Source organism: Calypte anna, chromosome 2, assembly GCF_003957555.1.
Source record: "Calypte anna isolate BGI_N300 chromosome 2, bCalAnn1_v1.p, whole genome shotgun sequence".
Taxonomy (NCBI): domain Eukaryota; kingdom Metazoa; phylum Chordata; class Aves; order Apodiformes; family Trochilidae; genus Calypte; species Calypte anna.
In genome coordinates this window covers 142979655-143006106 of record NC_044245.1, presented here as the reverse complement: position 1 = coordinate 143006106, position 26452 = coordinate 142979655, and the positions used below count along the sequence as shown (strand labels likewise).

At 35.5% G+C, this 26452-nt stretch overlaps 1 protein-coding gene across 1 annotated transcript; it reads left to right on the top strand.

The window, feature by feature from the left end:
• Window positions 1-26452, top strand: LRRC6 (leucine rich repeat containing 6). The gene is made up of 12 exons (XM_030445660.1): window positions 1-70; window positions 3664-3831; window positions 4846-4923; window positions 6961-7133; window positions 8117-8316; window positions 9394-9582; window positions 10633-10710; window positions 13036-13101; window positions 15274-15343; window positions 16162-16257; window positions 21705-21790; window positions 26129-26452. The coding sequence occupies exons 1-12, from the start codon at window positions 61-63 to the stop codon at window positions 26310-26312; spliced, it is 1398 nt and encodes a 465-aa protein (XP_030301520.1). The 5' UTR covers window positions 1-60; the 3' UTR covers window positions 26313-26452.

Below are 26452 nucleotides of genomic sequence, written 5' to 3'. Positions count from 1 at the left end.
TCGCCATGGCAGCGCGGCGCGGCCTCTAATGGCGGCGGCAGCGAGAGGCTGAGGGGCGCCATGGTGCGGAGTGAGTGTCTCCGAGAGCAGTTTTCTTTCCTTCCCCCGATCCTCCTTCCCTCCTCTTTGGAACGTTCCTCACTCCAGGGCCACCATGTTCCTTTCCCCCGCGCTTGTGCCCCCCCTTTCCACCCATTCCCCACACCCCTTGGCATCCTCTGTGCCCTCCTGCCTTCCTTGCTCTCTTTACCTGGCTGGATTATCAGGTTTCTTTTCTCCCTGGTAATAACAACCCGTGTAATCCTACCGAGCTCAGTCTAGGAGTGCTCTTGCCTCCCAAAAGAGCCCTCGAGAGGCCCAAAAGGGGGGTGGCCCAGGCAGGGACTCCTTTGTGTGTGGGGCAGTTCCTACAAGGGAGGTGCTTGGCAGGTGGTGGCCTCTGGGCCTGGAGCTGTCAGCGCTGTCCTTTCCCTGCAGGTTTAAGTTTTTAACACCAGATGATAAATGTTTTCTTTTAGGTAGAAGTTAGAAGTGCAGAAACTTGATCAGAGACTTGAAAATTCCCCAAGTGAAGTTAAAATGCACTATGTTATTACTTATAAATCTTTAATCTTTTAGAGGCAACGCCATACGACCTAAAAGACAGAGTGCTCAGACATATCATCCAGGAGAAAAAGCTCCTGAGGAATTCCCTTGCACTGTGATTTTCCCTGTGGTGTATTTTGATTGTATCCTGTCACTGGACTGCCAGTATCTTGCTGGGCTAAAACAGTATTTTGGAAAGGAGCTCTTCCCAGCATGAATCTGGCAGATGCCCACTTTGAGCAGGCACTGCCTGAAGAAGTAGAGCTTCATCTCCTGAACAGTGTGGCATGAATTTGAATCTTAAAATAATGGTTGTATACTTCACTTTTCTGAACCACAGGTTTCCTCACTGTTTCTTTATACACCCGCAGCTGTCCACCTGCTTATTCCTTCCATTTCTTTAATGCTTTTCTGATCCTTTTTGAGTAGAGCGTGTAATTTTTGTAAGCCCAGCTGTTAGATCTTCAAGATCTGTTACCTCCAGTTGGTTGATGCCATCTCTTATTTCCTTCTGTGTTCAGTGACCTGATGTCTCAGGTCATTGGTCCATCCTGCTGTTACTGAGAGTAACATCAGATAATTTGGTTAATAAACTTCTCAGTGAGAAGTAATGTTACAATTGTTTTTGTCAATGTCCTGGAAAAGCCTTTATTTAAAATTTGTTGTTTACTCCTGAAAATTTGACCCTACAGCAGGTCCCCAAAATCGATGTCCTAAGCTCCACTGCAGCTTCTATTGGGAATTATTGCTTCTGCTTTGCAAACCATCTGGTGCTGAAGGTGGATGTTTTTACATGATCATTGCAACAATTACTACAATTTACCTTTTGTCAGCATAGGAAAATCTGACTGTAATAAAACTGTTTAAAATAGTTTGTATGACTTTATTTCATACAAAGGGTATAGAGCATAAAATTGTCTTCAAGGTGTACATATGCAGGTTGTGGGATATTATTTTTTTGGTCAAAAATACCTGCTTGTTCTGAAAATACTGATACTGAAAGCTCTGCCATCAAACACATAAGTAAGCAGGCCATTTTAAATTTTATTTTATTTTTAAAATTTCCTGCATATTTGCCAAGTAACTTATTAGAAATGCCAATGTTTCTCATATTTTCTGTGAAGACTCAAATTTTTAGTAATGTTTATTGCCATATTTTTCTCCTTTATTTATTTAACTGTGTTTAATCAATGGGCTGTTGAAGGGAATATGATTGTTCAAGAGCAGCAAACCTACCCAAAATTATTGAAAAGGAAAAAGACACCTTTCCCAGTATGCTTGATGTGCAGATGGAATCCCCTCTTACATAAATATCAGTATCATCATTATATAATTCTGCAAATCCTGTTAGATGAAACTGTTGAATAGAAGAAAGATTTAACCCTGGCCATCAGTAAATAATATAACACATGCAAAACCCATTTCATCCCTTTCCTGAAGGCTGCAGACAGAGGAGCTGCACTGGCACATGTGAGCTTAGGCTTGTAGCAGACCAGTCCGTGTGAAGGTGTGCAGCAGTCATTCCAGGACGTTCCAGGACACTAATAAAATTGAATGATTTCAAGAAACCTCTCTGAGACAAATTAGTAACTAAAGTATATTTTTAATTAATGCATGGTAAGAACAAGTTATGTTCACAGATCTGTCCATATTTTTTCTTTTTACTTACTTCTGAGGTTTTTTAAAAGGCTCTTTTTTTTTGTTTTCATTAACAACAATGAAAGTACCCATGCTAATTTGATAAAACCCTGGTTTTAAAAATCATTAATAGAGAAAAACTTTGCTTTTTTTGTGCAGTTGGATGGAAAAACAGTAATAACATCTTGCTCAAGAGGGAGCATTGTTGTTCATAGAATTATAAAGGCTGCCTGGCATTAAGTATCAGTATATGAAAAGTATATATAAGTATCAGTATATGAAAACCCAGGACTACATTTCATTCTAACATAAAATTTATAGGCATAAAATAGTTATGTCTTGGCCTCTAGCACTGAAGAGCTAAAAAATATCTGTCCAGTTTCAGAATTCATCCTGCTTATTTCTGTGCACACTGTGCTGGTGGAAGACTATGATGACACGCTGTAACTAGTTTACTTTTTGTGAATATCTGGCAGCAGGAAGTTTTAAAAGAGCATAAGCCCCTACTTTGCTTGTCTAAATGCAACAATCTGCAACCTGAGCTATGCTGAAAATAGTGGATGCTGGATTAATTTTTTCAAGAGTTGTATAAAATCATAGAATTGGCTGGGTTGGAAGGGACCTCAGAGATCATCAAGTCCAACCCTTGATCCACTACTGCTGCAGTTACCAGACCATGGCACTGAGTGCCACATCCAGTCTCTTTTTAAATATCTCCAGGGATGGAGAATCCACTACTTCCCTGGGCAGCCCATTCCAATGTCTGATCACCCTCTCCAGAAAGAAATTCTTTCTAATGTCCAACCTAAACCTCCCCTGGCACAACTTAAGACCATGCCCTCTTGTCTTGCTGAGAGTTGCCTGGGAAAAGAGCCCAACCCCCACCTGGCTACAACCTCCTTTCAGGGAGTTGTAGAGAGTGATGAGGTCTCCCCTGAGCCTTCTCTTCTCCAGGCTGAACAGCCCCAGCTCCCTCAGCCTCTCCTCATAGGGTCTGTGCTCGGGTCCTTTCACCAGCCTGGTTGCCCTCCTTTGGACCTGCTCCAGGACCTCCAGGATATCCTTCTTAAATTGAGGGGCCCAGAACTGGACACAGGACTTGAGGTGTGGCCTCACCAGCGCTGAGTACAGGGGCAGAATCACTTCCTTGGACCTGTTGGCCACGCTGTATTGCACTCTTATGAAAGATTCAGCAGTTTTCATATGGATTTTTCTAAATTTTACAAGTGATGTGTGTTTCACAAATGTTTACTGTGGCAGAGTGGGATGAAGTTGCTTGGTACTTTATTTTTTTTCTAGCAGATTTTACTTTTGTTGGTGTTCTTACCAGGTAACCATTCAGTATGGTGGAACGAAAGGTTTAATGATTTTATAAGTTGTTCATAAGTCAGATGGCAGAATATTACTAGAGGTAAATATGATATTTAATGTTTTTTTCAGTCACAGAAGATCTTGTTAGAAGACGTGCAGAACATAACGACTGTGAAATTTTTTCACTGGAAGAAATCTCTTTACATCAGCAGGAAATAGAAAAGCTAGAGTATCTTGACAAATGGTGTCGAGAGTTAAAAATTCTCTATCTTCAGAATAATCTAATTCCAAAAATTGGTAAGTGTTTTCTGGATATGTTTCTTTTTACATGGAAGTGCATGCATAATTTTGAAAAAAAAAGACTGTTGTGCTATGTTTTAAGAGAATGTAGAGCCAAAAACTCCGTAAGAGTTCACTGTGGTTCTACAAGGTCTCCTGTACCTGTGTCTAGTAAATTTCTAAGAAGCTTAAAAAATTGCAAGAGAATTTTTAAATAAAAAATATAGTACTGAGATACAAGTCACTAGAATATGTGTGGAACACTTTATTGCTTAAAATATAAAAAATCAAGATATAACTTAAATATCCTGACTTTGTGGCAAACATAGAGGCAAACAGTTTAGAATACGCCATGAATTGTGATATCATAGGACTAACTATCTTGAGGCTCATTTTTAAATTCAAATTTTATACAAAAAAGGTTTTTTATACAAAGAATATTTTCTGTTAACATTGAAATAATTTTCATTCAGATCAAGTAGTTGCTTTTGTGCATATAGTCAGCTTTTTACAGTGAGGTCTCAGTAGTTTTGCTGTACCAAAGGAGAAGATAGAATGGATCTGTGTTTTTTTGGTATAGGGTCACGCGTTTGCCAGGCTCTCTACAAAAAGATAAAACATGAAGCCTCAGGCTAGAAAAGCTCAGACTACAAACAGTGTGTAGATGAAGAATGGAGAAGTGCTCACAAATTGTATTAGCATATTTCTTTTAAATTCCTAAAGAGGAAGAAAAAATAAACTTTTAGGGTGAAGTTCTGTGCTTAGGTTTTGTAGGCAAAGGCTTTAAAATCTCTGAAGGGGCTCATTGGAAACTCTACCTGTAGTAACAGCTTCTGTATTTTTTGACTGGAAAAATCTTCTCCCCTAGAGAGTAAGGTTTTTGAAACTGGTTTGTGTTGCTCTGCTCCATGAAAAATGGGACTAACATAAGTTGTTTTCTCTGCTATTTCTTTGAAGTAAAGTGAACTAGTAAAATGAGAACAACCTTTCCAAAGAAGAAAACTGATATAAAACATCTATGTTTTGTTACAGAAAATGTGGGGAAACTAAAGAAGCTGGAATATTTAAATGTAGCTTTGAACAACATCGAAAGAGTTGAAAACCTGGAAGGTGAGATTTTAAACAAATTATTTTGCCTTTTCATATTGAAAAATTTAAATTGTGACTTGTAAAAGAGGGTAGAAGCCATAAAGTATGTCAACCAGTAAAAGTACTTAGTTGATAGTCAGAAAGAGCCTTTTTGTGTGCAGCCTTTCAACAAACACTTCTTTGAAGCAAATGCTTCCTCATGCTGCAGTTTTGTTGTTGAACTTTCTTAAATATAACTCCCTTTTGCATACTCCCTCACCAGTGTTGTCAGCTATGATAGCTCTATTCTTTAATACTTTACAAAGAGGGAATCCAAATTTTTCATGAAATTGGTATTTTTTTACTGTAAAAAAGAGAAGTTTTGCAGGTGAGCTGGAGCAATGTGGGTTTTATTTATTTATTTTTAATGCTGTGGAGGCAGTAAAAAGACTTTTTGTGTAATGTTTCAGCATTCATCTTCAGTTCATCAGTCAAGTGGCACACACAAGAAGATTCTGCTCTGTGTACAGGTTGCATTGGCAATCTGGTGTATTTTTAAAGAGTTTTCAAATTATTCTTTCCTCTGTCTTTGCATAAAATCCTGTCTGTTTTAACAGTGTTTAATAATTTATCCTCTCAATACTTTGACCTGCTAATTACTTTATCTTTCATGTGCAGTGACTGAGCATTTTCAAAGATGAAAATCAAAAACTTAGGGCCACCAAATTACTTTAATAGTTTTTGACTTGATTTCTTTCTCTTTCTTGTTTCTGATTAGACCAGTTGCTGAAACTTTCAAATGTCCATGTAAAAACTTCTTTTTGTTGTTGTTCTTAATTTGTTTTATTGCTTTGGAGTTTTGTATTCTCTTTGTGGTTTTTTGGTTTGAGTTTTTCTTTGTGTTGTTTTTAAATAAAAAAGAAGCAAGTAGGCTAAGCACAAATTAGTAAAAGTTGAAGAAAAAGTTACTATATTATATCTTTGGCAATTTATTGAGAAACTTGAATCTGTTTTCATGCTGCTAAATTTTATATTCCTCTATCAGGATGCATTATTTATTGCTGTGATTTGTTATTTAAGTAGGAGTAATTGCCTACCTTTGATAGTAAGCCTTGCTTGCAAAAATTTGGGTTATTTAAATCCCCTAATAAATCATTGGGAGTTTATTTTCTTTCAGCTCCACTATGCATAAATACTTGCTAAATAACATTGCAAAGCAAAGAAGTGATTACACTGATAGGCACTGAAGTTGAGATTGCTCTTAGCTAAGCTTTTTTAATCTTAGAGTCAAGGTTATGATTCATGGACAGATTATGATAAGAGGAGAGACTGATACATTTTGGATCTCTATTTCCTGGAGCATTTTTAAGCTAATTTAGTATTTCTGTTTATAAATGAGGTTTCTTTGTTAACAAACAACATTTTCTCACTGGTATTTGCATTTAACCAGTGCTAAAGTATTCAGGATGGCTGAGTCCTTGGAATGGAAAACTTCATTTTGACTTGGAGTCAGTGTTTAGAAAACCTTATCTTTACTCTTGAGTATTGTTAGCTTATATTAACACTACATAGAAATGAAACCCATAATTGATCCTCCTCTGTAGCAATCAGACACTCTTTTAGCCATGTGGTGAAGACTCAGGTGAGGAGGGGTACCAAGGCAATCTGACTGTTAAAACCAAAGTCAAACTCATCCAGAAATTAAGCATTTAACAGCTTATTTAGTATGCAAACAATAACCATGAAGTTTTGATGATGAAAACCCAATACTAAGTTTCAATATTTTGTATTTTACTGAGATGGTTTGTGTTTCTGTAAGTATCATGACCTCATAAACTTAAGCTGGGATTCTTTCACTTGTGGCTTGGGGAAAAATTTACTCTGGTTGGATGAAATTAGTACAGACAGCAAATGCAGACAGGTTTATATTCAAGTGTGTGCATGTGTGTGTGTGTGTTGGTGTGTGTGTGTGTGTGATTTACATTTATGTTATGGACAAATTGAATTATGCTGAGTTTTTGAGGGTTTTCTTCTTTGTTTATTTTGTTTTGTTTTGTTTGTTGTTTGTTTTTTAATCAGGCTGTGAAGAACTGAACAAACTTGACCTGACAGCAAATTTCATTGGTGAACTCTCCAGTATTGAATCCCTAAAACACAACATACATTTGAAGGAACTATTTCTAATGGGTAACCCATGTACAGAATTTGAAGGCTATAGAGAATTTGTGGTGGCAACTCTTCATCAATTAAAAGTAAGATTTTAAAATTAAATTTATATCCAAATCAATATCCAGTATTGTTGACTGAATAATCCCAGACAAAATGAAATTACTGTGATAGAAAAACTAGCATTTTTCTGGAAAAGTGTCCACTGGAAATTTAATTTTTTTCTGAAGAATATGTGGCTACAGTAAATAATATGATAATAAATTAGTTCTGTTTTGACTGAATCTCATTTTTTAACTTTTCTGTCATTTTCACTGGAGATCCTTAAAAAAAGTTCTGCAAAATTCTCTCTACACTTCTGGCATTTTTTTTGTCTTTTATTTTCATATAAACAATGTATTTTTAAATTATTTTCATGATTGCAGAAAGTCATCAGTTGGTTGGAAACATACAAGCAATATGTACCAAACAAAAAGTGTAAGGCAAGAGAAAAATAGAAATTGATGTAAAAAGATATTGTATTGCATAGATAATTAGATACTTTGAAACTGAATTTTTGTGTAATGTTCTACTAATGTAATCTCTTCCTGCCACTGAAACAGGCAGTCCCAGTCCTGAAATATTCCCCCACAGTTTCTCTTGGAGAAGCACAGACATTTGTATAACCTATTACAAGTATATTCAACTCCCTTTGTTGGCAAGAAATTAACACATTAAAAGAAATAATTTTGTAGTATTTTCATGAGCTGAGGCAAGGTCACTAATATATCAGAAATGGTTTAAGGACTCTCTCTACTACATAATCTAATAAGACCAACTGTAATTCCTAGAAAATGCAAAACAAAGCTCTTAGGACACATAAAACCATTTTCAGATGTGAATAGCTACTTACTGTTTGTTCTTTGTATTACAGTATAATTTACATAGTGCTGTGGAGGATTGAAAGATGGATTTTTAATTTTATACAGAAAGTAATCTATCAAATTAACCTACAGTTTAATAGACTTATTGATTTCAATATATTTTGAATTTCTCACATATATATAATGATTTTTTCCTCTTTGTGAAGTATTTGGATAGCAAAAAAATAGGTCGTGCAGAGAGGATTCAAGCAATTCAAAACTATCCAGAAGTGAAACAGAAGATCAGAGAACAGGAACAAGCTTACCTTCTCAAAAGGGCCAGGGAAAAAGAAGAGGCTGAAAGGAGGATGCAAGAAAGAAAGGACAAGAAACAAAAACATATGGAATCTAAACTTGCATTTGACAGGTAGCAGTAAGCAATAACAGTTTGTGAGTTAATATCATTGTTACCTTTGTCCATTAAGAATTTTGGTTTTCCTCATTAAATAATTTATATAATTCCACTTAAATCTTTTAGTTTGTCTTTATTGTTGATTCCAGCAGAATTATTTTCCCTCATGCATGTTATCTCTAATAAAAATATGATTAATTACAAACATAATTAATTACTGACCTGCAGACAGCACAGTAGAAATTTCATCCAAAAACCCCAAGCATATTTTTTCTGGGTGCCAAAATAAAGTAATTGATAGCTTCTTACAGCTATCAGCAGCTGGTAGTTGTTACTTGAGATAATGCAGGGGTTCCAGAGAAAGCAGCTGTTCACCTATTTCTTTTGCTTTAGAGTTATTAGATAGGATGTCTGAAATGGAATATTCTAGATCTTTTGATATGAAAAAGGCTATAGAATTTTTATTTCTTTCAACTAGTATCACTGAGATTATGTAGACAGAGGATTTTTGTCTGAGGTAATCTTCCACTGCAGCTTCCATCCACCTGACTTTTTAATCCAATAGAGTTCCTTGGAGCTGACTATGGAACTTTGTAGTCATAGATTACAGCTGTATCATACATTTTTATTTATATATATATTGATTGAGGGTTTCTAAAGATTGCAGGAGAAAAAATGATTCAGGTTCTAAGATGGCACTTGAGGAGATGCCTAACGTTGCCACTCTATAAGTTTATAATCTGATGGTGTTTGACACCAGGAATACTTCAACATCACATGAATAAAAGGATTTTTAAGTGTTGTGATCTGAAAATTCTACTCCTGAAATTAAATCTGGGGTTTTCAGAGGGTTATGAATAACAGGAGTATCACTTCTTAGTTAAGTCAATATAAAACATACTGAAATAAGTTTTGTTAATTGACTTAAAAAAAAAAAAATGATTGCTTTCCAAATCTGTAAGGTACTGTTTTTCATATAAGTTATACAGCTATTAGTATTAGTTTGAAAAATTTGATTGCATGAATTAATTAGCAAGCACTGTTACTTTTCCTTAATTTCACTGAGGTAATATTCTTTGTGACTGTGTGTAGCCCAGACTCTCTGCAGAACAAAGAAAATTGTCAGACAGATGGAGACAGAGAACAAGAGACATGGAGAACTGTTGAAGATGATGAAGAAGACAGGAAATTTTGGGAGGAGCCTACACCATATACTCCAGAAACTAGATTAGAAACTCACAGATATATTGAAGAAAAACGGAGAGCTAAAGAAAATACAAGGCATGTTTCTGTTTTAATAAAAATCCTCTGTGTTTTGAGGAAAGAAAAATTTTCATGGGTGCAATTTAGAGGTAGGCAACAGCCTAACAGCAAATGTTAACATGTAATGTAAACAGTAAACTGACAACTGGCAGCTTTTATTCCTATTGTCTGTGCAAATATGCTTATAAAAAGTAAATAAATTCTTTAGATTATTAATTTTTTTTTGTTTAATTTTCAAAAATTTATGAGACATTTTTGCACAAAGAAGACTGAAGAAGTCAGTCCTGGGGAACTCATTGAGAAATGTGGAAATCTGCATAAGTTCTTGCTATTATTCATTCAAGATCTAGCAGTTTCCCTGAAGAATGACTGTGAAACACAGATTCTTTCTAATTAGGAATTTGCTGTATTGCTCCAGTCAAAATAAAATGTATTCCAAATATTTCCCTCTGAGTATTCAAGCAGAGTCCAAACAGCATTGTAATGAATGCTGAAACTCAATTTTTACAAATTTCCACAACATTTAAAGTACATTAAAATCCTTTCACAGTTCATTCTGGTTTGGTGGTGAGGATTTGTTAAGTAGCACATGGAAGGTGGGTTCAAAGAAGGTGGGACGTGCGACTTCAAATCATCCTTGCTGTTGGACAGTAGTTGAAACTTTAAAATAAATTATTCAGTCTGAAAGAATATTTATTTTAGTATAAAACTGACATTTTTAGTACAAAAAACTGAGCACCTTTGGCCACTATTTATTCATAATACTTGCAGTTTCATTCCAAGAAAATTCGGACAACTATAAAATTGGTTACAGCAGAAATGTGCACAGAATCTCCTTTAGCTCTTTATTGCCAGAACAAGGCATTTCAGCTCACCTTAGCACAAAATTAAACAACTTATCTTAACCTGTAATGATTATGGCATCACTCAGTCCTTAACTTCAAATACCAGATAATTCTTACCTCTTCCCATCCTCTTCTCTCTTTTTTTTTTTTTTTTTTTTTTGCTATGAAGCGTAGGATACCACAACATTAAATTAAAAACTGTTTTTCTTTCTGTTTTGTTAAGGGAATCAAAAAAGAAGGACAAAACTCTTCACACACTGATCACTGCAGATGGAAAAGTTCTGAATGTGAATGTGCCAAAGTATGTAAGGTCAAAGATTAAACAGTTCCAGCCTCTCTGTAGCTGATTTCTGCAACTATTGCAAGATACGTGACAGTACAAAAACAAGAGGACTGACAAATTCTCCTCGCAGTATTATATTCCTGGTGGGGAAATTGATGTCTAAAATTATATTCCGATGCTGGAAAAAGAATTAATTTGCAATAAGTAAAGTGTTGAAAGTTGATAATTGAAGAACTTGTTGAGAAATAAGACATTTTACTCTTCCCCTCCTGCAGTACGACTCTTATTTAAGCTTCTTGCTAATGGAAAAAATTTAACCAGTCTGACTATGGAAGATAAATGTGTATGAATTATGTGTGGGAAAAGACATTGAAGTAATGTTTCTGGACAAAATCATTCTGTCCTCTCATGACAGATGTAAAACTAGCAGAATTGGGAAGGATGTGTAATTCACTTTATGGCAGGAGACCCTGTGACACTGAATGAGGTCTCTAGCAACAGAGGCTGGTGCTATGAGGAAGTCCCTTCTATTTTATAATTTACAAATATAATTTAATATAAAGGGTATTAAAGGGTTTTGCAATGAGTTTCCAGAGAGATCAGCCATGTGTTACCACTGCTTTCTCTTGAACCAAACCTTCCTTTTCTAAGGAAAAAAAGAGACAGAAAGTACATTTTTTCCTTATAAATGGCTCCCCAAAGAGCATAATACAGGAGACTGAGGAAGAAGGACCTATCTACCTCCTGTCCTCTGATGAAGTTTTTGCATCTTAACATTGATTTAGCTGCAAAATCAAAGCTATAAGCATGGTTTATTAAATGATTTCTAAATCTTGGAAATTTAAGCAGGTCCAAGGAATTAAAAAACCTATAGTACAGGCTCAGTGCATAATTTTCAGAGATACAAGGAAAATTAGAGGTAGTGGTAGAAGAGCTCATGTTTATTCCACCTCTACTAGAAGATACTTTTCACTGTATTGATACACTTCTTTTGTAAAAATGTGTTGACTGAAAAAAAATAAATAATTTTCTAGTTTAAAGGAAGACAAATATTTTAAATCTTGTGTTAATAGAATTAGATTATGCATCTGAAAAGCAGAGACAATTATAAGGCTAGGCTTGTGTAACGAGGCAGGTCAGTGTTTGTGTCACCCAAGTTTTCTGGATTAGAATTTGGTCTGGGGATGCACCCAGGTAAAGGCAGATCAAGGAGCATTTTTTGTATTGGCTTCAACAAGAGTATCATAGCTCTTCAGTGCATTCTGGCAGTATATTTGAGACAATATATTAAGAGATACAAGTAGCCAGATGGGGTTCCTCAGAGTTTTTGCTTCAATGTGGAAGTCTGATGTCCACAGCAATGTCCAGGCTTCTCTGATGTTCTTTGGAAGGTCAGCAAAGAGGACTGGCCGCATGCTGCTGAGGACAGACTATTATCTGCCTTGGTTCTGATTAAGCTTCCCTTTAGAAAATTTTACATTTATTTTCTGTTTTTTATCCTTCATATTTTAGTGAATTTTCAAAATTTGTGATGCAGTAAAAAAAAACAAACCCACATTAATGTGAAACAAAGGTGATTTTATTATTTGCAGTTTTCCATTTAAGAACCCCACAAACTAAAGGCCCCATAAGCTTTCTTCCAAGTTGACTGTATCAGAATACAAGAGAGCAAAGAATTAAAAAATATACCTAGAAAATATTTTTACTGCTGAAAAAATATATCATGTAAACTGTTAAGATGAGAGCTTCTTCCTATTACCTGAACCCAAAGTATTTAAATATCTTAATGTCACAGAAATATTGAACATGAATTACATTAAGCAAACCATTCTCATTGTACACTAAAAACTACTTTATATAAAAATCAAACTAATCGCTATGAAAGAAGATGAATTTTTTTACTAGGGTTATTATTATTATTATTTATATATGATAAAATCAGAATTACCAAGTTCCTGGCATTTCGTGCTCTTCATGAGCTTTTTCTCTACAGATATTACTAGAGCAGGCAGACTTCACCAGCAGATGTCCCTCTTTCTGCATTGACAGACTGATCTGAATTGTAACTGACCTTCAGCAGTATTTACTTATTTATTTATTGTCTCTTGAGGGTTGAGTGGAGACAAGCCAAAATAAATGTAAGCATGACTTTGGTTTAAATGCCAGTAATTTTTTTTTGTTCATTAGGAAAATTGCAACAGCTTATAAAGTGATCATGTGACATATGATCTGACTGGTACTGTCTTTTTTAAGATGGCTAGCAGTTGACTTTGAAGTATTCTGTAATGTTTGCTTATTCACTCAAATTGTAGCTATCCTGAAGCTGTTTCTTGCCATTATTAGGCTTCATTTTTCTTTGAAAGATGATGAAGAAAACAACCAGATCGTCTTGGATCTTGCTGTTTACAGGTCAGAATTATTTTTTTTTCTCTAAATTTTTCCATTCCTAAGTTTTAATGCACAGGGTTTCAAATATTTTCCTCTCTGTAATGAGGACTTTTCAGGATAACAAATAACACAGAAGGTCAAAGAATTAATCTTGAACCCTGTGCCAAAGATGTGAAGCTGAATAAACCAAAGACCCTTGTGTTCTGTTACTCCTGAATGAGAACTTTGGTCTAATAATCCTTTCTGGAGTTGTTTTGTGCAGTCCACAGGCAGGTTTCCTTCCTGTCCTTTCATACTTCTGTGAAATCTTTTCCATTCTTCATCTGCAGACTAGGATTGTAGGGAATGAGTTTTTTTGCCCATTCTCTGGTGCTATGATCACTTCATGTCGTAGTTAAATTCTTCACCACCCCAAGACACAGTAGGTAGCCTGGTCCTATTTTTTTTTTGATTATTAGAAAGAGTCTGTGGCCCATCCTACTTCCTGACATGTTCCAGGGCATTGCCTGGAAGAAATTTGGTTAAACTAGGACAAAGTATGACAAGGAAACATGATAACTATTTGGTAGCAGGGACTACTAAGGAGTACAGTGTCCATGCCCATGCTTCAGGAAGGCATTGAAAACACATGATCTTATTTATCTATAATAGGAACTTGTTAGAGTAAACCTTGAGCTAATTTTATAGCACAGAAAAACTATTCATGCCAGATGTTCTTCCATTAATTTCCCTCAAAAAGGCCTGATCCATATTTCTGATTTAGAAGAATTAAATTTTTTTTGGAGCTTCACTGTTTAGAGCCTTAATGTTCAGGTGCAGTAAAATGCTGGCTATGTTGTGATATCCTGTACTCACTAGCAAGGAATGCAAATTTTAAAAGTTTGAAAAATTCACCTGAGAAGTAACATTATAAGAGAAGGGAAATAGGAAATATTCAACATATTCATATATGATCTAGATGAGGGAACAGAATGTATCCTCACCAAATTTGCTGATGATAGAAAACTGATAGAAGTGGCTGATACACCAGAAGAGGGTTGTATGACCTGGAGACTTGAGCAGACAGGAACTTAATAATGTTCAGCAAGGGTAAATGCAAAGTCCTGCACCTGGGGAGGAACAATCCCATGCATGTGTATGGGTTATGAGTTGACATACTGAAAAGCGGCCCTGAGGAGAAGGACCTTGGGAGTCCTGGTAGATAATAAATTAACCATGAGCTAACATTGTGCCCTAGTGGCCAAGAAGGCCAATGATATCCTGAGGTGACAAGTAGGTTGAGGGATGTTATCCTTGTCCTCTCTTCTGCCCTAATGAGGCCACATGTGGAATACTGAGACCAGTCTTGGGCTTTCCAGTTCAAGAGAGACAGGGAACTGCTGGAGACACTTCAGCAGAAGGTCCTTTCAGTAGTGCCCAGTGACAGGGCAAGGGGCAATGGGCACAAGTCGGAACACAGGAAGTTCTATCTAAACATTGGGAGAAACTTCTTTGAAGATGACAAAGCACTGGAACAGGCTGCCCAGAGAGGTTGTGGAGTCTCCTTCTCTGGGGACTTCCCAAACCTGCCTGGATGGAATTGTGTATAAGGTGCTGCAGGGGGGTTGGAGTAGATCATCTCTAGGGGTCCCTTCAAAGTCTCATGATTCTGTCATTCTGTGAATATGTATTTGTGCATTCACAAGTAGGCTGCAAGCACATGAGGGCATCTGGCACATGATGGAAAGCAGGTGTTAAAAGTGGAGTTTCTACAGGCCACAGATTGTGTTTGAAATCCAAAAGCACTGTGTTTTCTGGGAGTGTAAAACATTTCTGTTCATTGTTTTCTATCAGAAAGAAAAGTAACAACATTTTTGTACAGTTTTAAAAAGCAAAGAGGTTAATTTTCATGTTAATGTAAAACACTAAACTGGTAGAAAAAAGACCTTCCAATTTTCCACAAAGATTTGGAGTTCCTGAAGTTATACAATGGCTTGTGTGGTGGACTTGAGAGATTTAGATTTTATTTTAATTAACATTCTGTGAACACACAGGAAGATCATGTTTTTCTTCCAAAGACACAACTTCTTACCTAAAATCAAAGTTTTTAGCTTATAAACTGTGAAATCATCATTAAAAAGCTTTGTGGTCTGCACTGCTTATTCATTGAACAGTACTGTAGATTGATTAATTTATTTATATTTTATTCTGAAGATATTTGGACACTTCTCTGCTTGATGTTGATGTCCAGCCAACTTACATACGAGTACTGGTGAAGGGAAAGGTTAGTGTTTTCTTACTACAATAATTTAAAATCATAAGTTAATGTTTACCATAGTTATTTAGTGTAATATGTGTCAGACTTTTAAGTTACCAACTATGTGCACTTATGCAGAAAAAAAAGGTCTTTGATACATGCATTATTTTAGACCACACATAAACTGTGGAAGCCCTACCCAGGAGATGTAAAAATGTCACTTTCTCTCCTTCTCTCGCCTTACCCCCCCCACTCAGTGTACCATAATTCACTTAAGAAGAGAGTTTGCCTCAGGCTAGAATTTAGCAATTTCACAATCTGGGATTTATAGCTGACAGAAGCAAATGGATGTGCAGTATTTTGAAAGGGACATTTAAAATACCAATCCAGCTTTCTCTCTTCCTAGTGGTTTTAATTCTACCATCTTTTTTTTTTTTTTTTTTTAAATCTGAAGTATTTCAATAGTAAACCAAAATCCCTATTTTTGATTATACCAATTGCCTAAACAAAACTTCAGAATTACTTTACATCTAAAACAGACTGGATAATCTTTCTCATTAAATTGCTAATGTAAGTCAGGCATCGTTTCGTAAACTTCTTTAGAAATGTCACTTCAAAAATGAAAGCAATTCAGGAATATGCATATAACTATACTTGTAAGAGCTGTTTAGTGTACTCATAATTTATTAGGATTAATAGTACTACACATAAAATGAGAGAATTGAGATCTATACTGTCCTTAAAACCAAAGGATGTGATAGTGATATTTCTGTGTATATTCTTTCCAGGTCAAAAAAAAAAATATATTTCAGCATGATATATTTTTATCCCATATTTTCTCATAGCCTTTTCAGCTTGTGCTCCCTGAGGAAGTGAAGCCAGACAGCAGCTCTGCTAAAAGATCACAAACAACTGGTCATTTGGTTGTCAGCATGCCAAAGGTATGTAGAATAGTCTGAGGAGGCATCATACAAAGATGTTTAAAATGTCATGAGTACTTTGGGAATATTTCTGAGTTACCAGTAGCATCTGGCTAGCTAATGTTATTCATTCTAGCCTTTCCCATTAGGACATAAGTTCCAAATAAGTAACATTCCAGAAAGGCAACTTAATCATAGACCCAAAACCTAGGATTTAAGTTCCCTTTAAAGAAATATAATGCAAATCAGTGCAAATAGAACTATTTGTATGTCCTTTATTTTCAACAAAATCAGCTTTTATATATAGGAAAAGTATATATATATGTATATATATACAAAAACATGTAGTGTTTTGCAAAACATGCAGTAGTATGCAAAATGTGTAAGAAGGTGGATATTTTAAATAACTGAAAATAGGCTACTATCCTACTTTGTTTTTCCACCTGGGAATTTCATTTTTCTTTTTCCAACCTGTGAAAGCCCCAGCTTGGGTGGGGCTTCAACAGCCTGGTCAAGTGGGAGGTTGGAACTGAATAATCTTCAAGGTGCCTCCCAAACCAAACTGTTCTGTGGTTCTGTGATGAGGGGCAGTGTTAATAAGAGTGGCAGTCATCTTCAGGTTTGGGGCATAAAGGGGTGGGATGGTGGCAGAAACAAGAAGGAATTTAAGTTAGGACTTTATTTTGCCTGGTGCAAGACCTGCAGGAAGAGCAGAGGTGGATTAAAGGGCTTGTAGCAGACAGAAAGATGGAAGTTTCAGGAAGGCAAAGTTCTGGAGATGAGAATGGGTTATATGATGGGGTTCTGGGAGCTGTGTGAGAGGTTAAACAACGTCAGCATCATCCTCTTCTGCTATAGAATTTAATTATACCTTATGGAGTGTTGGGCTGCTTTTAAGGCCTCTAGGTCTATGTCATGTATTTTTGGCTTTGTAACCCTGCCCGATGATAATTAGAGGAAAAAATTAAATTTTCTAGCTTCACCCTTCTGAACTCTGTGTAGGAGCAGTGGGACATGGTTCTACATGTGAATCTGCCAGGATATATCAGTAACAGCATTTTCTTCTGGATGAGAAGCCTCCAGCTGCACTTTTGGGTCATTTTTTTCTCTGTGCATTGATTTAATTCTAAGACTATGCAACAAGTAGCTGTAACTAAAAAGTTATTTTTTAGCTTTTGGCTTTTCCTGCTTTTGTTTCTAAATGTTCAAAGTTTTCGTCTATGCTCCAGTCCCATACCATCTGTCTTTCCCTACATGGACAGCCTCTCTTTAAATCACAAACTGTCACTCTAGCACCAAGCATGTAGTTTCACCAGGAGCTTGAAGAATGCTGAAATTTGTACTCATTTGGTCATGATCCATGGGGGTTTTTTTGTTCAAAATTCACTCATAAAAGAATTTCTGTTTTCCAACATCTATTTATTTGAAACTGAGGCCTTGACATTTGCCATTTGGATAATGTAATTTTCATTTTTTTCTGAACAGTCTTGTTTACAGTATACTTGTCTCATGGATATTTTAAATACTTGTAGTTTACTTTCCCATAACTTGCTTTTAGTTCTCATGCATCTTGCTATTCCCAGTGTGGATGATCATTGCATTAGAAAGAGTAAATATTTCAAAGAATTTCTGCACGTGTTCAGATCTGCTGCCTGCCTAAAAAGTCATAACTAAGTTAGCAAAATCAAGATTATCTCTCCATAATGTGACTGAGAGCTGCCTTTATTCCATTATTAACTTTATATTTCACCTACCTTGATATTTTAAGCACTTACATGTATTTTACCTAGCCTGAAGGTCTGGAGCTTGCTTCACCTCAGTATATCTGTTTCACAGATTTTTTTTTTAGACCTGAGGGAGAAGCTCTGTAGAATAACTGAGTTGATGTTCTGAGCATTGCCTTGGTTTGGTTAAAAATTAGTTGTATTGTTGGGACACAGAGAGATGTGGATGAATGGAGTGCTGCATGGTCTAATATCTTCATTGTCAATTAATCCAAAACCTTGGATCCTGGAGAGCAGTTCTGTAGGAAAGGACCTAGGAGTCTTGGTGGACACCAAGCTGAACAGGAGCTGGAAATGCCCTCTTCTCCCAAAGAAACCTAATGGTATCCTGGGGTGCATCAGGAATATTGCCAGCAGATTGGGGCATTTGATCCCCTCTATTCAGCACTGATGGGACACACCTGGAGTGCTGTGTCCAGTGCTGAACTCCCAGTACAGGAGGAATGTGAACACACAGGAGAGAACCTAGCAAAGGGCCACAAAGATGATAAAAGTACTGCAGCATCTCTCCTAGGAAGAAAAGCTGAAAGAGCTGGGACTGTTCAACCTGAAGAATGCTGAGGGAACTTCTCCATACATTTAAGGGAGGGGAGGGTGTGTAAGCAGGATGGAGTCAGGCTCTTTGCAGTGGTGCCCAGTGACAGCACAAGAAGCAATGGGCACAGCCTGAAGCACAAGAGGTTCCCTCTGAACATCAGGGAACACTTTTTTCCTCTGAGGGTGGCTGAGCACTGGCAGAGGTTGCCCAGGGAGATTGTGGAGCTTCCAGTTCCTGGAGTTGCATCAGTGATAAGACAAGACTAATGGCTACATTGCACTGTGTTTAATGTTTTTGTTCTTGATAAACAATTAGCATAAAAATAAAATTATTTGCAGCTAGATAAATGGACTAGCACATTCCTTAGGTAACAGAGATGTTAAAAATGCTATTAACCTAAAAATAGTCTCCTGTAATAGGCTTTTTGCAATACTATCCTGAAAAGATCTCTCTTCTCAGTAACAGAATACAAAGCTGACTGAATTCAGTAAGTGCTTTTCACTTGCTTTAATGAGTTTCTGATCAGGTTACTAAAGCTTTCACCATTCATCTTCCAGCCTGCTCATAGTTTCCTAGCCTTTAAAATGAAAAATAAAACCTCTTTCCTTGCCTCTCCATTGACCTTGCCATACCACAGATGCAGGAGATAGTAAATTCCACATGAATTAAAAGATAGCAAATAATTTTCACCTTCTTTTTGGGACACATTTGTCTTAAATGTACCATTTATTGCACAGCAAATCACTGAAGAATGAGGCACGGTCTACCAACACTTTTGGAAGGTCATCAAAACAAACTGAAGGACAATACAGTATTTATGCTGTAATAATCATCTGTACAGAGATTTTGCATGAGTAAGTTGATAGTAACTATCTTGTACACGCTTCATTTTCTGGGAAAAATATTTGTGACATGAAGCTTTTCAAATTCTGAGCCCAGAAGTGTCATCTTTGCAGATGATGCAGGAAAATTAAAAACTGAGTCTTGTTAATAGGCTTTGACCGAAATTTTTTGTTTAATCAGTCATCAGTAGGTTACACCAGCTGCATTTTGATTAATCTCTGAGAAACAGTTTAAAACCCCCAGTTATTAGCAAGCATTTTTTATTTAGAGTTCCTTGTCATATTTTAATACTTAACTGTCCTTATTTTAGGGACTGAGGGAGAAAAAATTTGAATTTTTCATTAATCCTTTATTATATTAGCAGTCACAAATGAGTTCTGACAGTTTTTTATTGCCTGGGCCTTCAAAAGCAGTTTGAAACTTAAAGATCAATGAGCGTTAGACTCCTTAATTAATTTAAAAATAGAAGTGGCATATATTATGCATGTCACTGTAAAGGTTATTTTATAGAATTTCATTATATAATTCTCATTTATCTAGGTATGGTAAATTCAGCAATATTTCATTACCATCAAAGGCATGTGGAAACATACAGCTGTGAAACCCTAGAGATCTGTTAATCCTTCAGAATAAATGTGCTTCAAGGAAGCTTCCTGACTTCAGGAATCCACTTGTAAGAAAAAATGTGGACTGAAAAGATGGCTCAGCTTAAAAATTCTGTTTTCACATATTCATTTTGTTTCCTCAAATAAATTTCAGCTTGTATTTAAGACATCCAGTTCTAGAATTCTGATAATGATCTTAAAAGTGCTGTCTTCTTTCTCTTTTCTGATTAATGCAAATCTAAACAATAATTCCATAGAAACGTTTTCAGAAAGCTCCATTATATTAATGCCTTCTGTGTATCAAAGGCTTTATATTTCATACAGTTTTCTTTCTACAGAGGCCAAAGTTTTTAATTTGGTCATAGTTGAAGCTATTGCAGCTCTGCTTTCCAGAACAGGTATCCACATTTGATCACCATCACTAAGAGATGGACAGTCACCTACTGGCTTGCTGAAACTTACATGCCATCGTTGGGTATGCAGCTGTGTTGCAAAAATTAGAAAAAAAACAAGAGTATCATATGCATTTTTTCTTGAACAGAGGTAAGAGGCCATCATTTGAGCAAAAGAGCTTTTAGGTCAAGCAATTCTTGATAATTGGTAGTAGATGTTACAGTAGGCAAAACCTATCCCAGGATCATTTACAGTTCCAGGATCATTTCTTGTCAAGGAAGACTTTTCTCTTGCTTTTAGAAGAAGCAGATTTCTTCACCATCCTTGATGATGTGCTCTGAGAGCAAAGTGTCATTAGTCTCAAGGACATAAAATGAATAAATTCCTGTTAAAAGAACAGACAATTGATAAGAGAGGGAAGGCCCAAAGAAACAGACTTTCCTTCATGGGAGTGGTCACAGAATCAGAGGGGACCAACCCCTTCATTATGAACTTTAGAAACAAACTGTGGATGCTACAGTATCTGTCTTATTTCTTACTTATTTGTTGCTGTTGGATTTTAGAATGGATTTTTAGAATTACTGGGCATCTGAAACAAACTACTTTCAAACCATTTGCACTAAGAAACAGTCAATACAATGAATTATTTGGTATGGATCCTGTTCTCCTCCTTCCTTTCAAATGCTCAAGGGCTTCCTGTCCCATGTTGTTATGAAGGGAAAGAGATGCCCTTTTACCAAGAGCACAACTTCTGAAAAATGGTGATTGACATGATTTCCTTCAGAAGGGGAGTTTTTTACTTTGAATTTGAGATTGTCTTTCAACAAGAGAGGTGAGGGAGCTTGTGGTCACTTGTCTCTTTTATAAAAAGTGAGAAGTCCTGACTGCAGCAGATTATTTAATTAAAATATCTAAAGTAGCACATGCATACCAGAACTGAAGTGCAAGTGGGAGGTGCTGTGAGCCACCGTGGAGAAAACCAATAATGTGTGTTGTTAACAGGGTACTAAACAAGACAGCATAGATTTAAATATAAATATATATATATATATTTAAACATTATAGATACCTTCATGCAGTTATGTGTATTTATATCTAACTTAATTCAGATCATTTGTTTAAAATTGCCTTAGGAATGTGTTTCATGCTGAATTAAGTGCTAAAGTCCATAAGAAAGAATAAATGTCACAAGAGAAAATTTATTCAAACTGTCTTAATTTTTTCTATTTTTGAGAGATCATTTAAATGCTTCTAAGTATAAATACCAGTTTTTATGAGACTTATTTTAAGTCTATTTTATTTTAGGCTAAAGGAATGATCCTGGCTAAGCAAAAAGTATCAACCTCAACTAAAGATTCTGACTGCAATAAACTGCAAAAAAATGCAAGAAGGTAATTACTTTTTTCTTTTTTGACTTGTTTTATTTTTTTTGTCTGTTTGTTGATTTCTTGCCAGAATATACTGTGTGACTATGTTACTGTTGAAGGTATGAAAATATTGAGTACAGCTATGTCTAAAAGCCTTAGTCTATAGCCCAGTCTGGTGCTGTTTATAAAGTGATCTGCTCTAATAACAAGGCCAAAAAGCACTTATTTCTGCAGACCAGTTTTGTTCCACCAGCTCATTCAGATTAATTAAAACTGGTATATACTAAAATTAAATCAACTACTGAGAATAGGTTTTGCAGAGCCCCTTATTATGTAAATCAAGTCTGAAAACCCTTTATAAATGCATGATTTTCATCTCTCGTGAATGTATTTGCTCACTGATATACAGGTTGAGCTACTGCTGTAATAAATAGGTTCAAAAAGCAGTTCTGTAAGGTTTTGTAATATAGATCCATCCTATTAAATGTGATGTAAACTCCAGCTCTAGAAATCCTGCAGTTAATTACTTCCAGTAGCAAGTATCAGTGTTACACTATTTTTTATTTTTACTATCAGCAAGTGCTGGTTTTGCTGTCGATAGACACTGGGGCTAGTGGACATTTTGCTTTAGTAAAAGAACATCTTTTAATAACTGCTTTTCCTCTTGCTGTAGGCAGTGGTGTTCATGGCAAAATAAGACACAGTAGCAACAAGGTTTATTAAGCAGTTTATCTGTTTATATTTCAAATGTTGCGTTTACTTCCTTTTTTTATTTCATTGTGGTGCACGTTGATGGAAAGGTTGAGCAGCTGGGAAAAAACAGCATTATGGATCATGGGTGTCCTCATTCTCAGTACTGAGGATGCTGGCAAAATGGCTCTGTAAGTGATTTGTCATTAATTCTGCTTTCTATTTTCAAGAAGGATCAGTCATGACTTTTTTTTCTTGACTGACCTTCATGATGAGAAGATGACAGGACAACTGCAAGAATTTTTTGAGATTCCTAATGAGCCACAAGACTGCACCCTTTATCTAGGCAGCAGTGATTACAACAGTGCAGCATCTTGATTATTGAGTGTTTGAAATATTTTTTAAAAGGTTCAAGTCAAATAGAGAACTCTTAACTTCGCCACAGGGATGGTTCATTCCCACAGAAGTACAGCTAAAGCTTTAGATACATTAAAAAAAAATAAGTTAAAATAAATGCCTTTACTTTTTCCAGGACAAAACTAGTTCTTTGTAAGATAACTGACCTTATCCCTCTTCCAAAAGGGTTTTGCCAAACAGCAAAAGTTGGCAACTAGCAGATTAGGGACAGATACTTCCTTAGAAACTACTCTCTGCCTTTAGTTTTGGCTGCCCTGTAATGCAGTAATGTTAAACTGTAAATGTAATAACGGAGACTTGGAAGTAATAATGGGAAATAATGTAAGTAAAAAGGGAAATGGGAGTAAAGATGAACTCCCTTCCTGCTAGCTGATGATACTCCATGGAATAGCAAAAGATTTTGTGTTTGATTGCAATGTCATTTTAAGCAATTCTGATTATGTTTACTGCAAATTTTCAAGAAAAAAATACAAATGTTACTGTTAAAATATTACAGAAATAAATATAAAAAAGTAGAAAGAGGAAAAAAGTCTTTTGAATTACAGTACTTATTAAAATAGTGAGTTTTGACCTCTCTTGTAGAAAATTTGCTGACTAGCCAGATGTTGGGTTTGCTGAATAGTTCTCTTAGATCACAGAACATTCATTACAGTGATTACACTTGACAGATACAGATGTCTCAACTAAATGCTTTCAGGCATCTAATCTGCTACACTATAATATGGTGCTTTAGATCTCCTTAGCTCTTGTTAACCAGATTACATGATGATACTATCATTACTTCTGCCACATAGGAGGGATTTCTTCTGTGACTGCATGCATAATTGTATTTCAAATGTTCAAAGGGACAAGTTTCTATGGGAGGAATTTGACAGATTGATTTATTACACTTACAAAGCCTCTATTAATATAACAGCTGAGTACACCAGTCTTTACTATAACTGGCTTCACAATTCAGCTGTGAGGTACAGAACTTGAGTTTGCCATGGCTGTCTTAGGTGAAATTCAGATGTAGGTAGGAACTGACTTCTCTGAAGTCACACTGAAAATCTTAAGGGTAGCAATTAAACTAAGTCAGTAATACTTCTCTCATATCCACAGCTTTAGACTATTCTTCCTTTAACACCTTAATTAATTAATATTCCAGGTATTTATAAAACCATGACTGTTTGCTTAGATTACCTTGTAGATTTTGCTCAGCCTGTGTTTTCAGAAGTTCTGACTAAAGTACAGCAAGCATCAGACCTTCACCATTGGTTTTTAACACACATAAAGATTTGTCTTTCTCAAAGCTCTCAAATATGGAATAGTGGAATATTTTCTTATTCCAGAAAAGGATTTATTCCTACTTTTTCTAAAATTATAATGGTTTCTGTTCTGTTTTATTCACAATGTTAGAAGAATGGAAAAAGTGCCTCTCCAGAGCTGTTGGTTGTGTCTTGTGTCTGCTTGGAAAATCCTGATGCCAGAAAAGAAACTTTCAATCAGTCCTTAAAATTATTTTCTGGATCAAACGTATGAGAAATCTTTAGAAATCTAAATATTATTGAAATTCCAAAGTTGAAACAGGGGAATGTAACTGTGAAATCATTAAAATATCAAATATGGGGATTAAGAACTGTGGGAACAAAAGTGTAAATTATCAGAAAATATCAAATTGTCAGATACATGCTCTGTCACACACCAGATTGTTCAGCAGGCTGCTATAGTTATGCAAAGTGGAAGGACCAACTTTTTATTATAAAGCCTTTTCATTTTCTTTTTTTTTTTGAAAGTATTGCTGAACTATGTGAAGATAGAAATAGTCTTTGTAAGGGGAAAAAAATGCCAGGAAAAAAGAATTTAATCCAGTGTTATTCATATAGTGCTCAAATCTTTAGGCAATGATTTTTCCCTGCATAGGGAACACTCAGCAGCAGCTGGCAGTGCTAAAAACTGTGAAATCATTATTTTTTTCCAAACCTGAAACTGAAATAATTTGCAAACATTGAGATTTCCAGACATGTGCTATAGCTGGTGCAGTAGGAAATACATTTGTTTTCATCACTGTTGTCTTACTCTCAGTGAAGAGTTTCATACACAAGATTTTTTTTTCCTGATAGGTAGAATTACATGGAAAAAAAATGGAGATGACCTTAACCTCATTCTTTCTTTTAAAAATATTCAGGTTGCTAGTCTTGAAATCATCAATGCCCTGCCTCTTTTTTGTCTAGATTACATGATGAGAGGAGCATTGCCTGTGTTGTCATAAAAGAAAGCATTCACCCAGTCACTGTGCTACTTTCTCATTTGTTCTAATCCTAAGGAGCCTTTGTGATCTTCTTAGTAAAAATACAGTTTTTTCAGACCTTTGAAGAGTGATGCACTATCTTCTGCAATGCTCATCTTGGAACTTTCACCCGAAGTAGTACTTAGTATAAAATGAAAAATAATATGAAGTTTTACAAATTAGCTTGGAATTTGCAGATAATAGAGTATCATTGTGCAATTCAATTTCAGTTATGCCATTTTTCCTGTAAACAGTTATAAATTATTTGAAATCAGGCTAGATCTTTGATCATCTTGTGATGTGAATAGGTTGCCTTAATGAGTGGTCTGTGCATATTTTAAAGTGTGAGCTGACAGAATAACCTTGATAGCAATAGAATCTGGAAATTCTGTTACAACTCTAGCCTTTCTTTTGTTTTGATTATATATTTTTTTCATAATACAAACGTGGTGAGGATTCATAATGCCAAACCATAAGAGTATGTGATAAAACCATATAAATTGGTACTGTTACATTTTCTCTTTAAATTACTCTTATTTCTCTTACTTCTGCTTTCTGAAGATGAATCTGTCACATGAAAAGTAGTAGACAGTGAATTAATTGTGCTAAAAATTTACAGAACAAAAAGTCACAAAACCCCCAATTATACTAAAAATCCCAAACACTATCTTACATAAAAATCCAACAATCCTCATGTTCTCATACAAAGCAAATTGTAGATGTCAAAACAAAACTTCTGATGTTTGTAGGCTGAGGTTTATTTTACACAAACCTTCATAGATTTTGTAGCACCTTTCTGTGTTTACAATGAGCTTTTTATAACACTCAATTTTTAATGAATAAGAACACTTAATTTTGATTTAATTGGACTCAGTAACAACTCTAACACTTAAATCAACAGTTTTGTAAACAGGCACAAAAAATAGTTATGTTATATTTGACACTGAAATTAAGTTTTTTCATTTGTTTTCGTCCTGTTTCAGAAGTGTACAATTTGAGAGATTAGAAGTGGATCCCAGTAAATATTCATTCCCTGATGTGACAAAAATTATCCAAGAAAAGGTTCAAGTTGGACAAGGACCTCTTAGGCTACAGCCAGAGAAGATAACAGAGACCAAGAAGAGTTTTGTTGATTTTGAAAATAATGAAGATGTTCCTCCCTTAATTTGAAAGTTTCTTAAATAGTCTCTCTAAATGTAGCTTTTATTCTTCAGTTGTTTTCAGGACCTTGTGTTTAAAGTAAGTATAATATAGTTGAAGGTGAAAAATATTGTAAGAAATACAGTTCTTATTGTAAATTTTTATAGCTC

What these genes read in the sequence shown, in the direction of transcription:
- LRRC6 (XM_030445660.1), top strand. An exon ending in AGAGCTAAAGAAAATACAAG is followed by an intron (nt 9,583 to 10,632) that starts GCATGTTTCTGT and finishes TGTTTTGTTAAG; the next exon opens with GGAATCAAAAAAGAAGGACA. An exon ending in TGGTTGTCAGCATGCCAAAG is followed by an intron (nt 16,258 to 21,704) that starts GTATGTAGAATA and finishes ATTTTATTTTAG; the next exon opens with GCTAAAGGAATGATCCTGGC.